The sequence below is a fragment of the Triticum aestivum genome, chromosome 2D (assembly GCF_018294505.1).
Source record: "Triticum aestivum cultivar Chinese Spring chromosome 2D, IWGSC CS RefSeq v2.1, whole genome shotgun sequence".
Classification (NCBI taxonomy): domain Eukaryota; kingdom Viridiplantae; phylum Streptophyta; class Magnoliopsida; order Poales; family Poaceae; genus Triticum; species Triticum aestivum.
The window spans coordinates 241,781,198-241,804,657 of NC_057799.1; the positions used below are offsets into that span (position 1 = coordinate 241,781,198).

A 23,460-nucleotide genomic window follows, 5' to 3' on the forward strand; every position below is an offset into this window, starting at 1 on the left:
TGGAGCTCCGGCCTTAGCCCAGGAGTCGGCTTCCTCCTTGATCCGGTTGACGAACGTGTCGAGGGAGGGCGTCGCATTGTCGAAGACGCAGCTGTTTCTATGTTTCCATAGTAGCCATGGAACTAGGAGCGCTATGGATTGCAGGGCCTTGCGTTGTGCTTGCGGCGTGTCGTCCTTGGCGTGTTGCCACCAATCCATGAGGGTGGGCTCCTGGTTGGGGATCGGCGCTGGTATGCGAAGCCAGGCGAGGGTCTCGTGCCATGCCTGCCTGGAGAAGGGGCAGTCAAGCATGAGGTGCCTGATCGTTTCTGGCGCCTGATCGCACAGGAGGCAGCGTGGATGGTGCTGCAGACCGTGGCGAGCCAGACGGTCGGCCGTCCAGCAGCGATCCAGGTTAGCAAGCCAATGGAAAAACTTGACCCGAGGTGGAGCCCAAGCCTTCCAAATCAGCTTCCAGGAGTAGGATTGGGATGAGCCTTGGAAGGTAGCCAAGTAGCAAGACTGCGCCGAATAGATGCCGCTCGTTGTCCACTTCGAAATCAGCTGGTCAGGGGCGTCGGTGAGTGTGACCTGCTGCACGAGTTGCCAAAGCTGCAAATACTGGCCAATCTCGTGTAGGCCGAGGACACCCTGTATATCTCGGGCCCAAGCATTGCCGTTCAGTCCTTCGGCCACCGTTCTAGTCTTGCGCCGCCGCTTGGGGATGCAGTTGTAGAGCATGGGCATGAGCTCGCCGGCCGAGCGGCCGTTGAGCCATCAATCCTCCCAGAACAGGGCTTCCGTGCCGTTCCCAATGACCATGTAGGTGGAGGCAAAGAACAGGGTGCGCTCGTGGCAGGAGAATTGAAGATCCAGCCCCTGCCAGGCGCGACCGTCTTCTGTGCGTGAGAGCCATAGCCACCATAGTCTCAGTGCAAGCCCGGTTCGTTCGAGGTCGTGAACCCCGAGGCCACCAAGCGCGAGGGGGCGGGAGACAAGGCGCCAATTGACATGGCAGTGCCCGCCGTTGGCGTCGGCACGCCCAGCCCATAGGAATCCTCGTTGAATCTTCTCGAGCTGCCGCAAGGTTTTCTTCGGAGGAGCAAAAGCGAGCAGCTGGTGCACCGGAATGGCACTGAGAACAGACTTGACGAGAGCAAGCCTGCCGGCTCTGTTCATGAGCCAGGCTTTCCAGGTGGGTAAGCGTCTGGCGACCTTGTCGACGAGGGGCTGCAGCTGGCCAGCTGAAGGACGGCGCGTCGTCAGGGGGATGCCAAGGTAAGTGACTGGGAGCGCGGCGGTCGAACAGCCCAAGCCGGTGATCATCTCGGGGGCGCCCTGTTCCCCATGCAGGACCGTGGCCGAGCTCTTGGCGTAGTTCACTTTGAGGCCGGACGCTCTGCCAAACAGGTTGAGTATTTCCTTGACAGCAGCAATGTCACTCGTCGTGGCATGGTAGAAGAGCATGACGTCGTCGGCATACAAGGATATAGCCGATATTGGTCTCCGCGGATGTAGCGGCTGAAGAATGCCCGTGTCGTGCGCGCGTCGAAACAGCCGGCCGAGTGTGTCGACCGCGAGCACGAACAATTGCGGGGACAGAGAGTCGCCCTGCCGCAACCCTTCCTTGTGCCATATCGGTGGGCCTGGCACGCCGTTCAGCAGGACCCGGGTGCTCGCAGAGGACAGGAGGATGGCAATCCATTTGAGGAAGCGATGGCCGAACCCAAATTGGCGTAGGACCTCAAAGAGGAACGGCCAGGAGATGGAGTCGAAGGCGCGCGTGAGGTCGAGCTTGAGCATCACCCTTGGGGCCCCAAGCTGGCTCAATAGCTTCAGCGATTGCCGGACAAGCACGAAGTTGTCGTGTAGGCTCCGTCTGAGGATGAATGCATTTTGATTGCGGCTGATCAATTAGGACACAACAACAAACGTCTTATTAATAATTTTGACAATTATGAGATCCCAAAAATGATGTGAAAACTCTAGGTAACTATAATACTGCTTGAAGCCTTGAAGGTGCCTCACAAAACCATAGGTGTGACCACATGCTAAATCTGGATCACATTTAGCCTAGTTGTGAATGGATATGTCCATAGTTAAAAAAGGCACACCTAGGCAGGCGCTTAAGTGCGCGTAGGCTCTAGGTGATAGCAAAACGCCTAGCGCTTAATCTGCGCATAAGCATGCGCCTTGGTCAGAAAAGTGCAAGGCAGTGGCCATAAGCATAAGCATAAGCATGCACTTTCTAACTGTCTTAAGTGCGCCTAGGCTCTAGGTGATAGCAAAACGCCTAGCGCTTTTTGAACTATGGGTATGTCTCACGTCACGGGTAGTCACGGGCTCATGACTACGGATTTTGTTTGTCCAAAGCATTTTGGTTCACACAATTCTTGAGCTTACTACTAGAGTCTCTATCACATTTGTACTAGATCCAAACTGTGAGCGAGTCAGTAATATGAAGAAGTCTTTCTGGAAAATAATCATGTATCCATAGCGCTTTTTGAACTATGGGTATGTCTCACTTCACGGGTAGTCATGGGCGCTACGGATTTTGTTTGTCCAAAGCATTTTGGTTCACACAATTCTTGAGCTTACTACTAGAGTCTATCACATTTGTACTAGATCCAAACTGTGAGCGAGTCAGTAATATGAAGAAGTCTTTCTGGAAAATAATCATGTATCCATAGTGTAGGAGGTTGTGTTACTAAGCAGATCTTCTTGTGTAGTTGGGTTTTATTGTTACCATTTACCAAATGTTGCATCTTCATTTACAGGCGAAATCTTCAGGACAAGCTCCTGAAGAATATGAAAAGAAGGGCGATTTGACAGGAGTAAGCTCTCTTCTGTGTATAAATCATTGTTATCCACTTTGTTCTATAATCACATTGACCTTTACTTCGTGACATTTTGAGTAGGCTTCGATTCTTCGGCACTATAATGAAATACTAGTGTCTTGTAATGCTCTTGATTATCATGATTTTATCAACTCATCCATAACTCTTCTCACGAAGTTTCCTGAAGGTAGTTTCATTTCTTATCTCACAATATACCTGCTTTGATGAGCTGTTGATAAGATATCTGTCTTGCCTATGCAGTATACAAAGAGTGCCAGAACACATGGCAGGCAATAGTAGTTGATGAGTTTCAGGATACCAGTGCTATGCAATATTTTCTTCTGAAGCTTCTAGCTTCTCACAATCATATAACCATAGTTGGTGATGATGATCAGGTATGCAAATTTGGTCCACTTTATCATCCAAGAATTTTAGAACTTATGGTTTCTAGATGCCCATTGGTGCTTTCAGCTGCCATACATATACTATTTTCAACTTCTTTTTCTCTTGTATCAGTCCATCTTCAGTTTCAATGGTGCGGATGTTTCTGGCTTTGATTCATTCCGTAGAGACTTTCCAAATCATAAAGAGGTAACTGTGACGTCTCTGGGGGCACTTTCTAACTGTCTTAGGTGTTACATTTTCTTCATGATATCTGTTAAGTAGCTTGCCTTGCCGATGACTGCAGATTAGGTTGAACAAGAACTACCGCTCTACACGGGCAATTGTCGAAGCAGCAACAGCTCTTATTCACAACAACACTAAACGGTGTAATCATAAACTTGCTGAGACAGACAACCCTTCTGGAAGTAAGGTATACTCATAGAAGCCCAACTGAACTGCTTCGTTTGTTCTTCCATCCTGTCAGTTGCTTATTGATTTAATATTACTTAGATCACTGTTAAGGAGTGCCATAGCGAAGATTCACAATGTGCATTTGTCATTGACAAAATCATTGAAACTACATCTAGTTCAGCTGAAGGCCGCGACTTTGGTAAAATTGCTGTCCTATATCGAAGACAGGTTGAGAACTTTTGAACCCTGCATTGTAGAAAAGCACATTTGGTCATGCTTGCAGTCTAACTTTCTTATACACAGATAACTGGCAAAGCATTCCAAGTGTCATTCCGCAACAGGAAAATACCCTTTAATGTTCATGGTGTGGCTTTCTACAGGAAAAAGGTAGTTCAATTAGTTTAATCTTGAGACTCATTGCAAAGTAGCAATTTCTCGTTTTTTCTCTTTTCTTCTGTGCGGTTAATTCTACAGTCATTAGTTGCGTAACATTTGGGATCTTGGAAATTTCTTATGGGTTGCAAACGAGCTATTGCTAATTTTTCAATGCCTTTGGAAGGAACCAGTAGGGAAGCACCCTTCTGAAAATATATGTTATAATCATAAGCTATTGTTCGATCTTGATGCTATGAAGCTAACAACATTATTTGTTTTTGTTTACTTATTTTTTTGTAGACATGTGAGTTTGGTCAACGTCAGCCATACCTAGACTGTTCAAGAAATCAATCATGTGAAATCTTTTTTTGTGCATCACCAAATTTTGCATAACTTTGTTCCACTTAATAATAAACGAATGACCATACTTTAGTGCACTCATAATTTACTTGGGAATAATAAGTAAACAACCCTGTAAGTGCTCTCAATTGCCTCATGGCTTAAGTGCTTTACCATGCTATTATTCCAGGCTATCAAAGCTATTATGGCAATACTTAGGACCACATTACCTGGTTGTGATGATGGCCCATGGCGTCAGGCCTTAAAGACCCTTTTGCCTGGTGACAAGGAAGAAAAGAAGAAGGTTCAAGTGTTACCAGACTCTTTCTTTTGCGTGTTATACCTTTTTTTCATTTTTAAAATTTCCATATATTTGATAATTTGTTGCAATTTTATTTGCAGATTATAGATCATGTGGAAAAGATTTCATTGGCTAGAAAGTGTAGCTTCATATCAGCTGCTACTGACATCTTCAGTGCAAAGGTCTCCGGGACCTTCAAAAGGTTGTTTGATTCTCCCTGTTAACTTGCTGTTCTTAGACACTATAAATTCACCGCAAGTATTGTTATTTCAAGCTAATTGAAGACTGTTTATACCATCTTTTACATGGGCACCATTATTGCATATGTACATTAAATGTTTGTAGGACCGATGTTGCTTGTGCTTTGAGCTATACAACTGCCGCTTATTTATAACAGAATTTCCATTTTGTTCTTAGTTTGGAAACTTTGTTTTGTCAGTAAGTTTCCTTATCGTCATGCCATGCTCATGAATCTACTAAATGTTGCTTTATTCAGAGTGTCTCATTTTGTTGGCTGCAGGACCCAGATTACTCAAGGGCGTAAGGTTTTATCGACCTTGTATAGCCTATCAAAATTTGTTGAGAGGGTACTGAACAAAATTTTACTCCCCAGTACTGTACATTTCTTCATAACATAGGATACATCTCAGTTTACGATATATCTGCAATGTTCCACATCTTCAAAATTTTCTGTAAAGAAATAGCTGACCTATAAAAACGTAAACATCTATGGAATGAACATGTGCCATCAATTTCAAGAACTTAGTTCTTTTGCCTGTTTATTTAGTATTTACAGGTAAGGAGGGTTATAACTTCTGCACATCACCCATAACTTAGTAAACTTGCATCGCGTTCTCTGTTGATAGTCAGCAGTGAACAAACTTCTGCACAACATTATTTATAACTACCCCATGTAGAGTGGACAATTATAACTTCTGCACAGCAGTGGTACACTTCAACTGATCTTGTGGTTAGTTTTTCAAGAGCTACATCCTTTTTTAACTGACTGCTAATGCAGCACCACACTAATCAAGGTCACCTCTAAAATAGTAGCCATCTTCTTAATTACAAATATTAACCCTCATCGTAAGTTCATAAGAGGTAGCAACCACTTTTTTTGGGAAAAAACACAAGTCTATGTATCTGAATGTACTATTTCATGAAGGATATCTTTGTATGTGGTGTGCTCTGATAATGGTCTGATTCTTTTCATAGATACATGTTAACATAGACGAAAGCATAACTCACTAAACCTGCAGCAAAGCCTTACTGATAATTGGTTGTCTTCATTTTTGTGTCTCAGGAACAATCAGTTTCAGCTGTCATTTCTTCTGCAGGAAATATGCTACCTCAGGTTCAGTTACTTGTTACAATTGCATCCAAAAAGATTTACTCTCTGTTTTGGTGTTTTATCACCTTTTTACAAGGTTTTAAATAGCTAGCTATAACCGTGCTATAGCTTTTTGAACCCTAGATGCTATCTGCCAGGCATATTCATTATTTTTTACTCCCTCCGTTCCTAAATATAAGTCTTTTTAGAGATTCCACTACGGACTACATACGGAGTAAAATGAGCGAATCTACACTCTAAAACATGTCTATATGCATCCGTATGTAGTTCTTAGTGGAATGTCTAGAAAGACTTATATTTAGGAACGAAGGGAGTATATTCTAGTGTTAAAATCGATGATTGTTTTCACTAGTTTTTTTTGCGACCTCCTGCGAAAACTGCAATTTAAACCTTGTTTTTAAATATGATCTGGGAGCACTGTGAATAGAAAAAGTGCTTTTGAAGCAACAGTGTTACTCCATATCGGTGTGAATTTGTACATGCAGTTGGTACATGACTTTATGTGATCCTATCATCTAATGGAATCGTGAACTCTGTGCTCGCACCTGTTGATCATCTTGAATTCTTCTAGTTTACTGCAGAATTCATGGTATGCAATAACTGGGAGTGGGGGTGGGGGGTTAAATTAGGCACAATTGTAACCTCCTAATCCTGATTCGCAAAAAACCCCCCTCCTAATCCAAGCTTATTCATAGGGGGAAACAGCCAGCTGGAACAGTGTCATGTGCTTTCATTGTAAACATATAACTATAACGTAGGATCTGACATCATTGTTTGCCACGTGTTCTACGATCAGATCATGCTAATTTCCTGTTGTAAATTAAATCTACAGTAGAAAGCTGTGAAATTGATATATGGTTTGGGCACACATTACCTTATCGCACATATGCTTATTACCAAACCGAGGCTGATTTGGTGTGTCTCTAGTCCCTACTGATCCTATAATATCTAAATCAATGCTTTGTGTATATTTCATTCTTTTCATGATGGTTAATTTAATAATTTTCATTTCTTTGGCAGCAATATCTCCTCGAAAAGCGTGCAGTTATTGATAACGATGGTGGTAAATTGTTAAATGAAGACAATGACATCAGATCTGTAAGTTCATACTATGTGTTGATTGTCCTGAGACTTAAATTTTGATGTTGTGCACCGAGATGAAGATCATTCTGAATCATCCTAGCTCTAGCATATATAAGAGCATGCACAAATGGAGATTGAGCAAGATATGCATTTTGTTCCTCATTGAAAATGCCCAAATCAAGTGACGTGCTGCTTTTATTTAAGTCAAAAGCAGCTATTGGTAGACTTGTAACTAATTTTCTGGAAACAAGCTTATTTAAAATAGCTTGTCAAGCATCATGGTTGGATAAAGGGTCCATGATCTCAGTGGTAATGAGTCGCTGCTACCAAAACCGCTGTTACCAAAACTAGGAAATCTGTAATCTAGCCAAGTTTTCCAAAAGCCAAACAATTTGATTACTTGAAACTAGATAGCATCTTACTCAAAGTTATGAATACTCAGTCTAATAGAGTCTCTCTCTCTCTCTCTCAATGGGTTTCTCATCACTATTTTGTGTAACTACAATATTCCAGGAAATTCATTAGGATTCCTTTCATTTTGTTCTTAATTTCTGGGCTAATTCACCATACCACGACCCCTTGTCACAATGCCTCGACTATTACCAAACCTGTTACTTTGGTTACTTCTAAAGAATTTGCAATCTGGCACTGTTTGATTATTTTTCGAGAAAACGCAAAGGACCTTTGCTTTTCATTGCATTGAAAAGGTAGAGTTTGGATACAATCCTCCTAGGAGGTCAAGTACAAATGATGCTCAGTGAAACTAGTGCACATCCCAGGTGGACGGCAGGACGACGCGAAGGCCGCGGGCACCAGCTCATGCCCACTGCTGGGCTTCATCCTTGATCCTGGAGACTAGGACGTGAACCATGGGCTGGGCGCCATCGAAGATGCACTCATTGCGTTGCTTCCAGATCATCCACGGCGTCAGGAGGGCAATGGAGTCTAGGCCTTTGCGCATCGGTGTCGGCGTGTTTTGCCTGGCGTGCAGCCACCAGTCCATGAGCGAATCTTCGTGGCTTGGTCCTGTGGTGGTCATCCGTAGCCAGGAGAGGATTTCGTGCCAAGTCTGCCTGGAGAAGGGGCATTCCAGGAGGAGGTGGTGCGTTGTCTGGGGGGCTTGGTCGCATAATGGGCATCGAGGTTGGTGCTGGAGGCCACGCCTAGCCAAGCGATCAGCCGTCCAACATCTGTCCTGGTCTGCCAACCAATGGAAGAACTTCACCCGCGGTGGCGCCCAATTCTTCCAGATGAGCTTCCAAGAGAAGGAAGTTGTGGATCCCGGGAAGGTGGCTAGGTAGCAGGAGCTAGCAGTGTAAGTACCCGAGGCCGTCCATCTCCAAACTAGCTGGTCAGGAGCGTCCGAGAGCGTGATGTGCCCGATCGCCAGCCAGACTTGAAGGTATTGCCCAATCTCATGTATGCCCAGGACCCCGTGTATATCTCTGGCCCAGCTATGTCCCTGCAGTCCTTCAGCGACGGTACGAATTCTGCGTCGGCGCTTGGGGATGCAGTTGTAGAGGGCTGGTGCAATTTCACAAATTGACTGCCCATTGATCCAGCGGTCTTCCCAGAAGTGTGCCGTTGATCCGTTTCTGAGGGTCGTCGCGGTGGATGCAAAGAATAGCGCTTTCTCCTCGGCAGAGAATTGTAAGTCCAGGCCACTCCATGCGCGCTCCTGGTCAGTGCGCGAGAACCATAGCCATCTTAGTCGTAGAGCGAGCCTAGCGCGCTCCAGATCCTGAACTCCCAATCCACCATGTGATATGGGGCGGCAAACGCGGCGCCAGTTGACGTGGCAGTGGCCACCGTTGGCGGCGCCGCGGCCAGCCCACAGGAAGCCGCGCTCGATCTTCTCAATTTGACGAAGTGTCTTCTTCGGCGGCGCGTAGGCGAGAAGTTGATGCACGGGGATGGCGCTCAGTACGGATTTGACCATTGCAAACCGCCCAGTTTTGTTCATCAGGTGGGCCTTCCAAGTGGGGAGTCGGCCGGCAATCCCATCGACTAGAGGTTGCAACTGGGCGGCAGTCCGTTGTCCTATTATGAGGGGGATCCCAAGGTATGTGATCGACAGGTCGACGATGGGGCATCCCAAGTGTGCCAGAGCTGTCGTTGCCTCGTCCGTGTCGCAGTGCAACAGCGAGGCCGAGCTCTTGGCGTAGTTAACCATCAGGCCGGAGGTGCGGCCAAAGAGTGCCAGCACTTCGCGCACGGCGATGATGTCGCTGGGCGAGCAGTGGCAGAAAAGCACGGCGTCGTTCGCATACAAGGATACCGCGGGGATCGAGCGCGTCGGGTGCAGCTGTGCCATGATGCCCATGTCAACGACGCGTTTGATGAGCCTGGCCAAGGTGTCGACGGCGAGCACAAAAAGCTGCGGCGACACAGGATCACCTTGCCGGAGTCCCTTGCGGTGCCAAATAGGTGGGCCCGGCTCTCCGTTCATCAGTACGCGTGTGCTCGCCGAAGATAGGAGGATAGAGATCCACTCCATGAACCTGTTCCCAAAGCCGTATTGGCGTAGGGTCTCCAGGAGGAAGGGCCAAGCCAGGGAGTCGAAGGCACGCGTGAGGTCTAGCTTGAGCAAGACTCGTGGGTCACCTAGCTGGTGAAGAAGCCGGGCCGATTGCTTGACTAGAATGAAGTTGTTGTGAAGGCATCTGCCGGCGATGAACGCATTTTGGCTCCGGTAAATAAGGCCATCCAGCTTGGGCGTGAGCCGCAGAGATAGTACTTTGGGGAAGATCTTTGCCACCAAATGAAAAAGGCTTATTGGCCGGTAGTCGTTCGTTGTGCTTGCGTCCGCGCGCTTCGGCAGCATGGTGATCAGTGCCTGGTTAAGATTGCAAAAGCCACGGCCCCTCATCTCGTATAGCTGCTGGAAGGCATCAACAAAGTCTTGGCGTACTATGCTCCAGCAGGCTCGCAAGAATTCTGCGGTGAAGCCGTGCGGCCCGGGCGCCTTGCGCGCAGGTAGCCGTTTGATCGCTTCCCAAATCTCATCGGCGCTAAATGGAGCATCAAGGTCTATTAGGTCAGTGGGCGTGATCAGCTCCGACAAGTCCAGCGTGCACTCGCGGTCGACGGCAGTGCCAAGCAGTGCATCATAATGGGCAAAAGCTGCTTCCGCCATGCGCTCATGATCGGTGATCATTTGGCCATTCACGGTCAGGCCAAAGATTCCGTTCTTCTGTCGTCGATAAGAGCATTGCTGATGGTAGAAAGCCGTACTGGCGTCACCGTCTTTCAGGCTGGCAATCCGCGCACGCTGCCGAGCAAATGTGCGTTCCATAGAGGCAAAGCCAAGATAGGCGATCTTGAGCTGTTTGCGGAGCCAGTCTTCATGTGGTGTCAACTGTCGGTCTTCCTGAGCTTTGTCGAAACGCGATATCAGTTGGCGCGAGATTGCCATCTTCTACTTAATGTGCCTGACAGATCGGCAGCTCCAACTAGTTAGTTGTTGTGCCATAGCTTGAAAACGGAGCATCAGCCGACGGAGGGGTCGGCGTCGTGCACAGATCTCCAACCCATGTCCACCGTGGCGTGGAAGCCGTCCATGCGCAGCCACATGTCCTCGAAGTGGAACCGTCGATGTGCAATCGGACCGGGGCGTAGTCCAGGAACAATGGGCTGTGGACTGAGATGACCGATGCGAGGCATCGGAGGCTGCAGGCAGCATGGGCTTCCTCCCAGTCAGAAGTGCAGAGCACCCTGTCAAGGTGCACGAGGGTGGGGGACTGCTCGTTCGACCAGGTATACCGGCGACCATTGAGATAGACCTCCTTCAACGCGAGATCGCTGATCAGCCGCCTAAATCTGCCCATCATGCGTCTATGCAGGTTGCCATTGTTTTTGTCTTCGTCGCGGTAGATTAGATTAAAATCTCCGCAAATCATCCAAGGTCCCTGGCAACGTCCCGGATGTCACGCAACTCTTGGAGGAAGGCGATTTTTTCCGTGTCTTCTTGCGGTCCATAAACCATCGTCATTCACCATGGGGTAGCAGAGGTTGTGGAAACATTGGCGGTGATCGCGTTCACGGAGAACTCCGGGTCCGTGATATTCACGGCCCTGCTCTTCCAGGCGAGGAGGATGCCGCCTCGCGTGCCGATCGCTGGTAGGTAGACGTAGTCGTCAAACTCTGAACCTAGCGTGTCCAGGATCACCGAGGAGCAAATCAGGGCCATTTTTGTCTCCTGGAGACAGACAATGGCCGCATAAGTGGATGCCAGCAGGGAACGAACAGCGAATCTCCGGGCGCGGGAGTTCAGGCCGTGTACATTCCAAATAACAATCTTAAGGCCGTGATCCATAAGCAACATGATCGACGGTAGAAAGATTGCAAAATGACAAGGCTAAGTCTCGCCAGCAGCGACAGTGCGCGCGGAGACGACCTTGGTCACATCGACGGGGAGCTCGCGGTCAACAAGTGCAGCGATGGCCGAGATAACGGCAAGCGGGATGGGCGCGGCAAAGATGCCATCGTACGTCCTCATCTCCGATACAGTAATCCGCTGGTTGGTGCCCACGATCCCCAGGGTACGCAGGATCTGAACATGTGCCCGCCGTTCAGCAGTCAGTGGCACCGTCGTGGGCGAACAGGCTGCGGTGGCTGAGCGTCCTCGGCGAGGGTTGAAGTTCAGAGTTCGTCGTGGCCTTTTCCCGGATGCAGGCAGCGTGGCTCTGATTTGCTTCGTTGCAGCAGCAAGGAAGTCGCCCAATGTCCATGCTCTGTCAGTGGTACGGGACGTGGAGCGGCGAAGGGTTGCTGGCGGGGAGGCAAACCTGCCAGCAGTTGCAAGTAGGGAGGCGCGGTTGGGCGTCGTCGCCAGTGCGTCCCTGCTAGGCTCAGCCATGGGAGGGGTGGGCCTTGGCGATGGCGCAGTACGGTCCGGGGTGGACATGGGTGTCGTGGGCCGCTGCAGGATCAGGATGGGCTGCGAGGGTAGCGGTCGTGGCCCATCTTCGGAGATCAGCTGGGGGCTGGTGGTTGTGGTCTCGGGGTGGGGCAGATTTGAAGTTTGCGCGTCGATGGCAACCGTAGTGGTCGCAGCCGCGGAGGACCGGTCAGCAGAAGCCTCCAAACCCATGCCAGGCGCTGACGGTTGGGTATCGCCCCTTTGTCCCGACAGGATATCGTCCTTGTCTGGGGGAGGGGGCCCAGGCGGCTGGGAGTCTGGCACTTCGCTAACAGAGGCAAAAGCGTCCAGATCCCGAGGAGGGTTGTGGTTGGCCATGCCAGGGCTGCGTCCCACAGAAGCGGTCTCACGCGCGCCAGGCGACGCGGAGCCCAAGCCACGGGGTGGTTCTGTCGCCATGTCCGCCAATGCGGTGTCGCCAGCGCGCGCAACCAACAGAGGAGGAGACCCATCCGGCCCCACGTCTGCAGCGGATGCAGCTTTGGCGGCAGGGCCCCCCCTCCAAAGGCATGCTTTCTCTCCTTAACGCTTTTCCTTTTCTGGCCCGATGATGAGGTCGGCGCGCCCCACGCATGCCAGGCTAGGGCAGCATCTCCTTTTCCTGGCGGCGTACGGGCGGTGGCGCTCCCACCCAGGAGGAGGCCATGGAAACCCCGTCGGCCCGGGCAGGGTGGCGTTCAGCATGCCAGCCAAGGCAGTCCACTGCCATGCCATCTGCGCGTCCCGAGGCATGAGCGTCGTAGCGGCGGCGCTTGCGGTCACGGCGTCGCTGGCGGCCAGGGTCTGGACCGGGCCCAGGGCCGGGAGCATGGCTAGGGTCCGCGCCGTCGTAGCCGTCTTCGTCGTGGGTTGCGCCATGAGCATCCGGGGCCTGAGCGCGGTCAACCTCAGTACACACGACGGCGATGGAGATGGGGTATGTGAGTGTGCGCACTGTCGGAGCGGCGGAATTGGAGCAGGCCGGGATTTGCTCGACTATTTCGAGCATGGCGGCGCGCCGGATGCCGGCGGCGTCGTGGGTGCGTCCAGCGAGCCGAAACGTGCCGAGGTCGGCGCGGGAGCGTGTCTGCGGATGAAGGCGCTCGACCCAGACGCTCCGCCCCAATATGTGCTTCGCAGTCGACAAGTGCTAGGCTTGGGCAGGGATGCCGCGGAGCTCCAGCTCAACACAGTATTCGAACCCACCGCAGCCGGCATGAGCTAGCTTGCACCACAGGCGGAGCGACAGGGCAAAATGTGGGCAGCTGATGAAGTGGTCACCACGCATGCGATCCATGGACGTTCTGGAGCCGAAAATGATGAGGAAGTCCTCAGGACGGTGCGTGTGGACGGTGAAGTCGCCTTCCTCGAACTTGAAGGTGCAGCAGAGCAGCTCAGAGACGTTGCCGGCCGTCACCTGAGGCCTGTTGCCAGTGATGGTGGCAACCATCGCGCGTGAGAGCACCGCCTTGGCCTCGTCCATCTCGACGGAGCGTGCAAGAGTGACCCGCGCTGGCTCAGCAGCGGGAGTCGTGGCCGGAGATGAGGCAGCGCCTGCAACGGATGTCGTTGGTGCAGTCGCGAACCCGGTGACGGTGGTCAAGACAGCGGAAGCAGAGTCCAGCCACCTCCTCCGGCGACGGGCTGCGCTGCCGCGACATAGCAGGGCTAGGCGCCCCGGAGCAGAGGCGGTTCCTGCGGCGTGGCTGCTGGGGGGGCTGGTGGGGGCCGGCCCGCCGATGGAAATCAGCGCAGCCGCGGGAGTCGTGGCCGGAGATGAGGCAGCGCCTGCAACGGATGTCGTTGGTGCAGTCGCGAACCCGGTGACGGTGGTCAAGACAGCGGAAGCAGAGTCCAGCCACCTCCTCCGGCGACGGGCTGCGCTGCCGCGACATAGCGGGGCTAGGCGCCCGGGAGCAGAGGCGGTTCCTGCGGCGTGGCTGCTGGTACCCGTCGGCATCGACCACGGCACCGCCCGAGATGCGGTGCACCTCGGAGCGTGGGCCGAGGCAGGTAGCCGCGCGCGCGGGCACGGCAGCAGGGCCAGGCGGCGCAGGGGGGGGGGGGGGGGGGCGGTCCGGGGCGCCGGCGGCGTGCGGGCCACCTCACTGTAGGAGTGCGCGGAAGACTCCCCCTCTGAGTCGAACCAGCGTCCATCACCTGAGGAGACGCGGTCGCCGGAGTGGGAGCGGGCGTCGGAGGCGGCCATGAGGGGTGGGGAGGGGCTTGGGAGTAGGGCCACCGGCAGGGAGTCGACGGCGGCGAGGCTGGTGGGGGGCGGGCTCAGGCTAGGCTAGTGGCGAGAAGGGAGCGGAGCGGAGCCATCTTCGCACTGTTTGATTATTAGGTAAGTGGAAATGCAGTCCGCTAGGGCCCATAGAGGTGGTGATCCTCCCTGTCTGTGGTCTCCTCCTCCTAAAGCTAACCCTCATTTAGGCAGTGACAGGGTGTTAGAACTGCTGTTGGAGCAAGTTTTGGCCTTTTAGAAACAGGACAGCTCTTATAGTGTTTTCTTTTCATGTACTCTATCTTGTAAGCCCAGACACATAAAAAACTAAAAAGTGAGCCTGAGCTCATATAATATTAGCGGGGTAAAGCGTTTCAGTTTCTTTTGAGTAAATTCACAGAAAGACATGTTAGAGAACTACAGTCTACGATTAATAGCAAATCTGTGCAAAAGAAAAAATGTGCAAATAAAGCTGCTATTTTCTCCCTTGATCCTTGTCTTCCTGCACAAACATTTGGAAGTGCACTTGGCACTAAACATGTACTCCCTCCTTTTCAGTTTATAAGGCATATCTAGTTTGTCTTAAGTCAAACCCTAGTAAGTTTGATCAAGTTTATAGAAAAATAGCAACATTTACAATACTGAATCAATAGTAGTAGATTCATCATGAAATGTGTTTCCGTCGTGTATTATTTGGTATTATATATGTTGAGTGTTGACACTATTTTTTATTAACTTGGTCAAACATAAAGGGTTTGACTTAAGATAAAATAGATATGCCTTATAAACTGAAAGGAGGGAGTATATGTGTTTTGTTCAATTGCAAACACACTTTTGTAGTTTTATAAGGGTGTAGGTAACCCGTTGCCTAAACGCTGCACCCAGAGTCCCATACCCAGCTGCGCTATACCAAGTGTAGATATGCATATAGGTCCATCAGCGTAGGTTGGCCCGTTTTATCTCTTTGTATCTGTACTTAATTCCTTATTTAGTATATTGATTGTTCGATAGACATATTATATTATTGCTAATGATTTGTCTTAACTCTCATTCCTCATATACAAAGGTGACATTGACATTGTATCAATTTGCAGGTACTTCAGTTTTTAATGGATGATGTGTCTGACTTCTTGTCAACACACTTTTCTAGTTCAGGGGATGCAAACCAGACTGAGGAGAAAGGCTGCACTGCTACACTTAAAGCCTTCATTGATTACATTTCTTTGAGGGAAACAGAAAATTTTCGATCCCGAAAGGAGGAAAATAAGAACTCCATCACATTAACAACTATTCATCAGGTTCTGTCTTTTCTATCCAAATCACAAATAATGTCGTCTATTGTGGCATTTGGTAGTTGTGTGATACAATTAATGTGATGATTTCCCCTTTCGTTTGCAGTCAAAAGGTTTAGAGTGGGATGTTGTGTTCATCGTGCAGGTATTTTCTGCAATCTTTAGAAAGCGGTTACATAAAACCACAAATACATCTTTCATGGCATGTAAGTCACATACTCATGTGTATATGGCAAATATCATGCAAGTGCTAACTGAAATGATGTTAGTATTTTTGTAGGAAGTTTAGGCTGTAACCCAACATTTGATTTCTTGATCATAATTTCCAACCTTTCTGCTAAGTTGAGTGCTCTCAACGCATGCCAAATCCTATCCAATAATTGAGTGCTTGTCGTTACTGTATTGTCATGAGATATGCCAATGTCATCAATCATTATTTGTTGAAACTTTTGCTGGTTTTATGGCGAACAAGAGCAATTTTGTCGAAAGGATATTGGCAATGCCCTAAGATATCAGCTTCGGCATAACACAGAAAGTTTTTTTTTCTTGTGAAACTTCCCTCCTTACATGTTTCTCTTTTCTGTAGACCACTGATGAATCTTAATACCGCGCTTCGATAGTCTTTTTCTTGTTTCTGTTTAATATATGCTAATCAGTAATTCTATTAAGTTTTTCAAGTCGACATTTTCGTGCTAATCCTTGCATTTGTTCAGGCAAATGATTCAGAGATCCCCTTACTGCATGAGTACAATGGCACTGTGAAAGAAGCTGGATGCACATTGGAGGTTTGTTCAATACCTATTATTTGTTCCTCATATGTTCCTTTGTGTCCATCAACTTGGCTATAATTACAGGAGGAGAGGAGACTATTCTATGTTGCAATGACACGAGCTCGGAAGAAATTGTACATCTTGCATGTCACAGTTGACTCTCATCGCCAGGTAGCTGATGTTTATCTTTTATCCTTATCTTCATACTCCATCTAGCTTTCTCTGACAAACTATTGGTTTCTAGCTGCTACCACCTTCACGTTTCCTTAGAGAGATTCCAGGTCACCTTCTCGACATACAGGTGAGCAGTAGTGTCAGACCATTTTTGACCTATTTTATCTCTGCCTGAAGCTAAAATATTAGCTCCATCCCCTATTGATCTGTGTTCAATCATATAATCTGCTAGAGCCACATAAAATCATTATTATTAGTCCTGCTCAGTTATTTCATAGGCAGTCATATTATATACCCCATTCATTATGTGAGTGGAATTTTAGCATTATTGTTTCTCTTGTTTTGATAACTTGTAGGGTGAGGGGGCTGCAACGAAATATCACGAGCAGCCTTCTGGAGACATTTCATTTGATCACGCTGAAGGAGAGACATCAACTGAAAAGCCTATTGTAAATCAGAACGAAACTTCACCTTACCCTGAACTGATGCAGTCATGCCTTGCTAATGATTTCTTGAAGAGGTAAAACTTGTATTTCGATTCTCCGTTTCCTGTTTAGTTTATTTTCTTTTTTGTTTCTAATAATAATAGTGAATGCTATGTTATTTTTTCTGCACAGTTTCTGTAGTATTTTCTATTAGCAAACATACTAATATATCTGCAACATACTTTGCTATGCTACTGCATATTTGCTTAATTTTGTTTCCTTCTTTGAATTCATTGTTTGTACAGGTTCGAAATTGATGATAGAGCAGTAGTCTCACATATATTTCATCATTGGGCGAAGAGGCAGGCATTTCAAATTCCAAAGAGACTGCTTGATAAGGTACTGAGTTCTTAAGTACATAAGAAAGGTGTCACATCACATGCCAATTGTCGGGAAAGTTATATTTCCTAGAAGCAGTGACGGCATCTGCATATATCATTTTGTTTATTTTTTTAGAAGGAAAATATAACGCACACAGTTAATACGCTGGTGTTCTGGGGGAACTGAATGAAGTTAGTGTTGTCAGCAGGCCGAATTGATGTTATATCTTTTCATATGACAGTTTTGCTACTCCCTCCGTTCCTTTATGAGGTGTATTCGTCTTTCCAAAAGCCAAACGAGTGCAAGTTTGACCGAGTTTATAGAAAAATATGTCAACATTCACAATACGGAATTTATATCATTTGATCCATCATAAAAAGTAGTTACATATTTTATCTATTAGGTATTGCAGATGTTGTTATTTTATTCTATAATCTTGGTCAAACATTCAAATGGTTGACTTGTACGGAAACCAATACACCTTATATTCTGGAATGGAGGGAGTATTTGAGAATGGTGACATGCTCATTCTGAACCTTATCATTGGCACTATCTTTATCCTTTCAGATCAAATTTGTGATTGATGAACGCCTGCGCGGTAAAGGATATAAGCGCAAGGTGACTTCACCCTTCTCTCCTTCCATCTCGCAGCTCCATCATCCGGTCATTATTTTCATGTTGGTTGGATCATCACCTATAGTTGTGCTACATAATTAATCAATGATATTTGCTTTTTACATGCTCTTTTTAACGAGAGCTTTTACCCTGAGAAGTTGACCTGCAAGTTCCTCTCCAGGATGTCTTGTGCAAGCTGAAGTCATTGTTAAGCGACGATGAAGCGCTTGGTTATGCAGAATATGTGAGTTAAGTCACTGTTTGGTTTATTAGCAGCAAGCTCTTTGTTTTCTTTGGTAAATTCTTAACTAAATGCTGCGACTTAGGTTATCAAGTGGGAACAAATTCCTATTGACAAGCGAAGCCATTTGATGAGAGAGAGACAGGCAAGTCCTAAATCATTCTCTGTTGCAAACAAGTGGGATTTTCTTTTTATACAAGCAAGGCTTGTTATGTTAACTTTCACATTGAGAAGATCCTTACTTTGATGGTTCTCTTTCAGGAACATTTCCAGAAGCAGAGGATAGAGAACTCCATGGGTTCCTCGGAGCCTACACCTAAGCAGGTCAGTCAGATACATACACTACCTGCCTTTGGCTATTGTCTAGTTGGTGTACCATGTTGATCTTAAGGAGCGACATCCTCTGTGCAGATATCCTACCTCCGGAGCCTGGGGTGCACCATAACACCCACGTCTCGTCTCCACGCGTCCAATCTTATTGAGAAGTATAAATCGCTGTGACCCGTTCTGACGAGTTGAAGTCGCAGAGGAAGCCAATGGATAAACTAGCAGGCTCAGCATTTCCAGGTTACTGAGCTGTGATTGGCTAAGGTAAGTTAAGCATTCGTGCAGCCGGCACATCAGGGTAAAATAATGAAAAATATCAATAATAGATGATCGGATAAACTAGATGATACAGTACTTGGTAGCTCATGTACATATGTGAAGTGCAGGAAATGTTGTGAATCGATTGTGCACATCAGGGTATGCAAGTGGTCGGAACTAGTGTATATAATCTCTAACTGTTTCCTGCCCAAGCATTTGGTTGTGGATTATACATGCCTTTCTTTCTTACATAAAGAAAACCTCTCCTCTTTATTCCATGGTAAGATTTTTTTTGAAGCCCAAACGGTAGAATAATTGTTCTACGGTATTTTCTATATATTAATAAATAGTAAAGAGAAATATGTACAAGTAAACTATAAAAGAGAAGAAAAGAAAAGAAAGTACAGGCGGAGAAGAGCTATGCAATTCCTGTTTTCTCTAACATGGTTGACCTATTGGAAGGAGTTACTGACAGTGTTCATTCCAGATGCTCACTGATCCAACTTTGCAGACTAGTTAGATACTTTGCTTTAATCCTGTGCGCTAGCTGTTTTAGATCTTCTTTTAGCTTGAACTTCCAACAGTTGATGCTAGGGGCTTCTCTTCTGAAGATTTTACCATTCGTTTGGCCCCAGAAGGCCCAACAACCTTGGATAATTATCTCCATGGCAATGTGTTTTGGAAGCAATCCCTTTAGCAACAAAATCTCATCAACACATGAGATGCCAAGTCTCTTTTGAGGGATGATACTGAGCCAGCAATCTTGCACAAATCCACAATCCTAAAAGAGGTGTCTTGCAGTTTCTTCAGTATCTTCATGGCAAAACACACAATTGAAACTTTCCAGAGCGAAAGATTTTCTTTTGAGTAAGTTTCTAGTATTAACTCGATCATGCAGCAGCGCCAGCCAGAAGAAAAATTTGTGCCTTAGCCTACAGGAGCTCTTCCACAGCCATTTATAACTCTGCTGTTCTTGTTGCTGAGGGCAACGATGGTGATAGAAGAATATTTGCTTTTTTGGCCCTTAGAAGATCAAGAATCTTTCATCTGCTCATTGTGGTGGAGCTGAACCAGCTGCTGTAGTTGAGTGAATTGGTTATAAGCTAGTGTGGAGGTTACATTATTACATTGTTTACAAGAGAGGTTACAATCTGATTTGGAGGATCAAGCATCAGACCAGCAGATTCAACACTTGTAGCCATACCTGCATGCTCATGAGCAACAACATTTGCTTCTTCTCTCGGACTATGCTCAAACAGAACATGTGGGAATTCCCATGCCAAATGATAGCAGTCGTTGAACTCTGCAGCAGCCACACATAAAGATCGTCCACCATTCCCCATGGTTTCATTTATCTCTATATTATCAGAGTTAACCTCAATTCGGTTAAACCCGATACACATCGTTTCATCATGCACTTCTTTCCTATGCTCCCACCACGAATACCAACTTGTGATGGCAATAGCTTCTGGGAAGTCTCCCAGTCCCAGTATCATATGTTCATTAGCCGGAAGGAGAAGCCGGAACGCAAGCAGATATTCCCCCGCTCTAGTAGTCTCATAAGCTTTTTCTATAATGTCGATGATTCCCAGTTCAGTCCATACTTCTCTCACCTTTGGACATAAGAATAGCAGATCTTTGACATCCTCGACACCCATATCACATGTGGGGCATTGGCAGGAAGCCTTAGCATGACTGTTAGCAAGGGTTATTATGTTGTGAACACAAAATGCGACAGTAAAAAAAGAGGAAAAAAATCTAAAGCCTTACAACAGAATATAGCGAAATGCTCACGCCGATTTTGACCCAAAACAATATTACTAATATTGCTGCAAAATCGTTCATGCATGTCAGTGATCTTCATATTTCGAAGATTACAGAAAATAAGCTGAACCATACAAGCGATGGTCTTATGAAACATACACTCATTATTGAACTTGTAAACCTTGACGGTCTTAGAAAACATAGCTCTTTATTAATCTTGAAAAAACTTTAAGCACGGACTCACCATATTAATGAATAGCTAACTAACAAAATAGTCATAATCCTTGAACCTTAGCCAAGGGAGACTAAATATAAGACCTAGACGAGAACACTGGACTTCGATTCGACTAGCACTCCGACGAACACATGAATTGCATCTCAAAATGCTTCACAAATACCCAAAAATATGTAAGACTCGATATTTCCCTCATTGGATCGAGGAGCTCTGAGCTAGGTTTGCTTCTCACGTGAAGACTAGGGCTTTGCTCTTGGAGATCGAGGGAGAACGATTGTAGCGGTAGAGAGATACAGATACGTAGCATCAACACACGCACTTGTACACCCATACGTAACACAAAGGCAAACCTACGCGCATTTCTTATCTTTTCGGATAGGAAAACACATACATTTTCCTTCAATTTTTGTTTTCGACACTGAAAAGACGGAGAGCTCCTCTACAGTGTTTAAGAGTGTATTTGGTAGCATCCCCACTCTAGTATGGTTGTTCCCCTCTGAGACATACTGAGTACATAGCAACTGATGTTATTTGGCAGCGGTGTATGTGCTGAGACATGAGCTAAGACTCTGTTTGGTACTCAGACTGTGTGATGCGGAGCATCCTACAGACATCACCATGTCAAGAGTCCCTTCGGCAAGTGACACGTGCGACATCTACTTCACATACATAAAGGTGAATCATCTCCTTTACACGTGTTCACTTGACCCTTTCGAGGATGGTATATTACTTGACACTCCTCTCGTGTGCATGCATATGTATTACTGGAGCTTCATCGACAATGACGAGGAGTGCAAGCACAAGTGTACGCCTACACCATCCGCGAAGGAAGCGTGTGAACGGCGTTGGAAGAAAGGAGACGAAGACGGAGCTGTTGCCTGGCATGGAGCCGGACATCCGGATGACCAGCCGGATCATCCGGGCATCAACCGGACGTTCGGGTTACCTCCCGGATCATCCGACTATGGCGACCAAAGGCACTCGAAGGCTTGCCCTGAAGCCGGATCATCCGGAAGATGTCGGGATCATCCGGCCTTGCCTGTGTGCATGACGGGCCACTTGGCCTTGTATCCCCATCTAACTTACCCCTTTTCTCTTAGCAGTATATATAGACCTTCTCCAGCTCATTTGTAGGATAGCTAAGAATATATCTCATATCATAGAGCTTAGCTCATCTATCTCCTCGTGTGCGATTCCTCTTAGGAGAAGATCCACAAGTGGATTCAAGGCCTCCTAGTGAGAAGAACCATCTATGGTTGCCAAGGCCCCTAATGGGAAGATTCCTCCATGGAATTCAAGAGCCATGTTCCTAGAGATTTGGGTGAACTACCCTTGTATCTTTATTTTCCTTGTTGTTCTTGGATCTTGATGCATCCCATGTATTGCTTGTGATTTGAGGAGTACTTGGCGGAATCTTGTCCAATAGAGTGTTTTCCTCTCTCTTTTCTCCACGTTTTCCCCTCATGTTCTTCGTGTTCCTCCTTGAATTCACCTCCAATTCATGAACATCGGGAAAACTCTCACCGATTAGGGTTTTTGTAGGATCGGAAGTATGTCTAGAGGGGGAGGGGGGGTGATTAGACTACTTGACCAAATAAAATCTTTCCTTTTCCCAATTTTAGTTGTGGGCAGATTTTAGCAATTAGAACAAGTCAAGCAATCAACCTACACATGCAATTCTAAGAGTATAGCAGCAAACATTGCATATGAAGGTAAAGGGAAGGGTCTGGAGAAGGCAAACACAATGGAGACATGGAGATTTTTGGCGTGGTTCCGATAGGTGGTGCTATTGTACGTCCACGTTGATGAAAACTTCAACCCACGAAGGGTAACGGTTGCGTGAGTCCACGGAGGGCACCATCCACGAAGGGTCCACGAAGAAGCAACCTTGTCTATCCCACCATAGCCATCGTCCATGAAGGACTTGCCTCACTCGGGTAGATCTTCACGGAGTAGGCGATCTCCTTGCCCTTACAAACTTCTTGGTTCAACTCCACATTACGACGGAGGCTCCCAAGCGACACCTAACCAATCTAGGAGACACCACTCTCCAAAACGTAATAGACGGTGTGTTGGTGATGAACTCCTTGCTCTTGTGCTTCAAATGATAGTCTTCCCAACACTCAACTCTCTCTCATAGATTTGGCTATGGTGGAAGAGGGATTTGAGTGGAAAGCAACTTGGGGAAGGCTAGAAATCAAGGTTCAAATGGTAGGAGTGGAATCTCTTGATCTCAACACATGAGTAGGTGGTTCTCTCTCAGAAAATGAATGGTGGAAGTGTAAACACGTTCTGATGGCTCTCTCACAAATGGAGAAGGGAGTGGAGGGGTATATATAGCCTCCACATAAAATCCAACCGTTATACACATTTGAATCATCTCGGTGGCACCAATTAGTTAAACTCGGTGGCACCGATCTATTCAAAAATATGAACATTGGAATCTCGGTGGGACCGACTGGAACAACTCGGTGGGACCGATGTGCTAGGGCTTAGGGCAAACCTCGTCTCGGTGGCATCGATTGCATCAACTCAGTGGGGCCGAAGTGAAGCAATAAGGCAACAAAGAGTTGGCAAGCCATCTCGGTGAGACCGATTGCAATCCTCGGTGAGACCAATAACTGCAACGAGTAACAGAGAGTTGGCAAGGCCATCTCGGTGACACTAGTAGAAAAACTACTTTACGTGAGATACATTAGTCCCGGTTTGTAAACGGACCGACACTAATGTGACCATTAGTGCCGGTTCCGATGGCTAGGCGGGCGGGCATCATTAGTCCCGGTTCATGTTG

At 47.3% G+C, this 23,460-nt stretch overlaps 1 protein-coding gene across 3 annotated transcripts in view; it reads left to right on the forward strand.

Moving 5' to 3' along the window:
* The window catches only part of LOC123052664 (ATP-dependent DNA helicase SRS2-like protein At4g25120), a 30,387-nt gene extending 8,318 nt beyond the window's left edge, over positions 1-22,069 (forward strand). The window contains exons 8-32 of one of the 3 annotated variants that reach the window (XR_006424897.1): positions 2,757-2,813; positions 2,898-3,003; positions 3,078-3,211; positions 3,333-3,407; positions 3,505-3,630; positions 3,711-3,839; positions 3,915-3,998; positions 4,516-4,629; positions 4,728-4,828; positions 5,147-5,213; positions 5,930-5,980; positions 6,998-7,075; positions 15,282-15,485; positions 15,586-15,624; positions 16,193-16,264; positions 16,334-16,420; positions 16,494-16,550; positions 16,780-16,943; positions 17,154-17,247; positions 17,797-17,847; positions 18,026-18,088; positions 18,171-18,230; positions 18,347-18,409; positions 18,497-18,676; positions 21,208-22,069. Coding sequence is in view for 1 of the 3 variants with exons in the window: in XM_044475968.1 (XP_044331903.1) it covers positions 2,757-2,813; positions 2,898-3,003; positions 3,078-3,211; positions 3,333-3,407; positions 3,505-3,630; positions 3,711-3,839; positions 3,915-3,998; positions 4,516-4,629; positions 4,728-4,828; positions 5,147-5,213; positions 5,930-5,980; positions 6,998-7,075; positions 15,282-15,485; positions 15,586-15,624; positions 16,193-16,264; positions 16,334-16,420; positions 16,494-16,550; positions 16,780-16,943; positions 17,154-17,247; positions 17,797-17,847; positions 18,026-18,088; positions 18,171-18,230; positions 18,347-18,409; positions 18,497-18,586 (2,166 nt within the window). In the remaining 2 variants the exon portion in view is untranslated. Of the gene's footprint in view, positions 1-2,756; positions 2,814-2,897; positions 3,004-3,077; positions 3,212-3,332; positions 3,408-3,504; positions 3,631-3,710; positions 3,840-3,914; positions 3,999-4,515; positions 4,630-4,727; positions 4,829-5,146; positions 5,214-5,929; positions 5,981-6,997; positions 7,076-15,281; positions 15,486-15,585; positions 15,625-16,192; positions 16,265-16,333; positions 16,421-16,493; positions 16,551-16,779; positions 16,944-17,153; positions 17,248-17,796; positions 17,848-18,025; positions 18,089-18,170; positions 18,231-18,346; positions 18,410-18,496; positions 18,944-21,207 lie in introns of those variants that run through there. The other 2 variants (XR_006424898.1, XM_044475968.1) reach the window with 2 other exon arrangements.
* Positions 22,070-23,460: the final 1,391 nt, after the last annotated feature.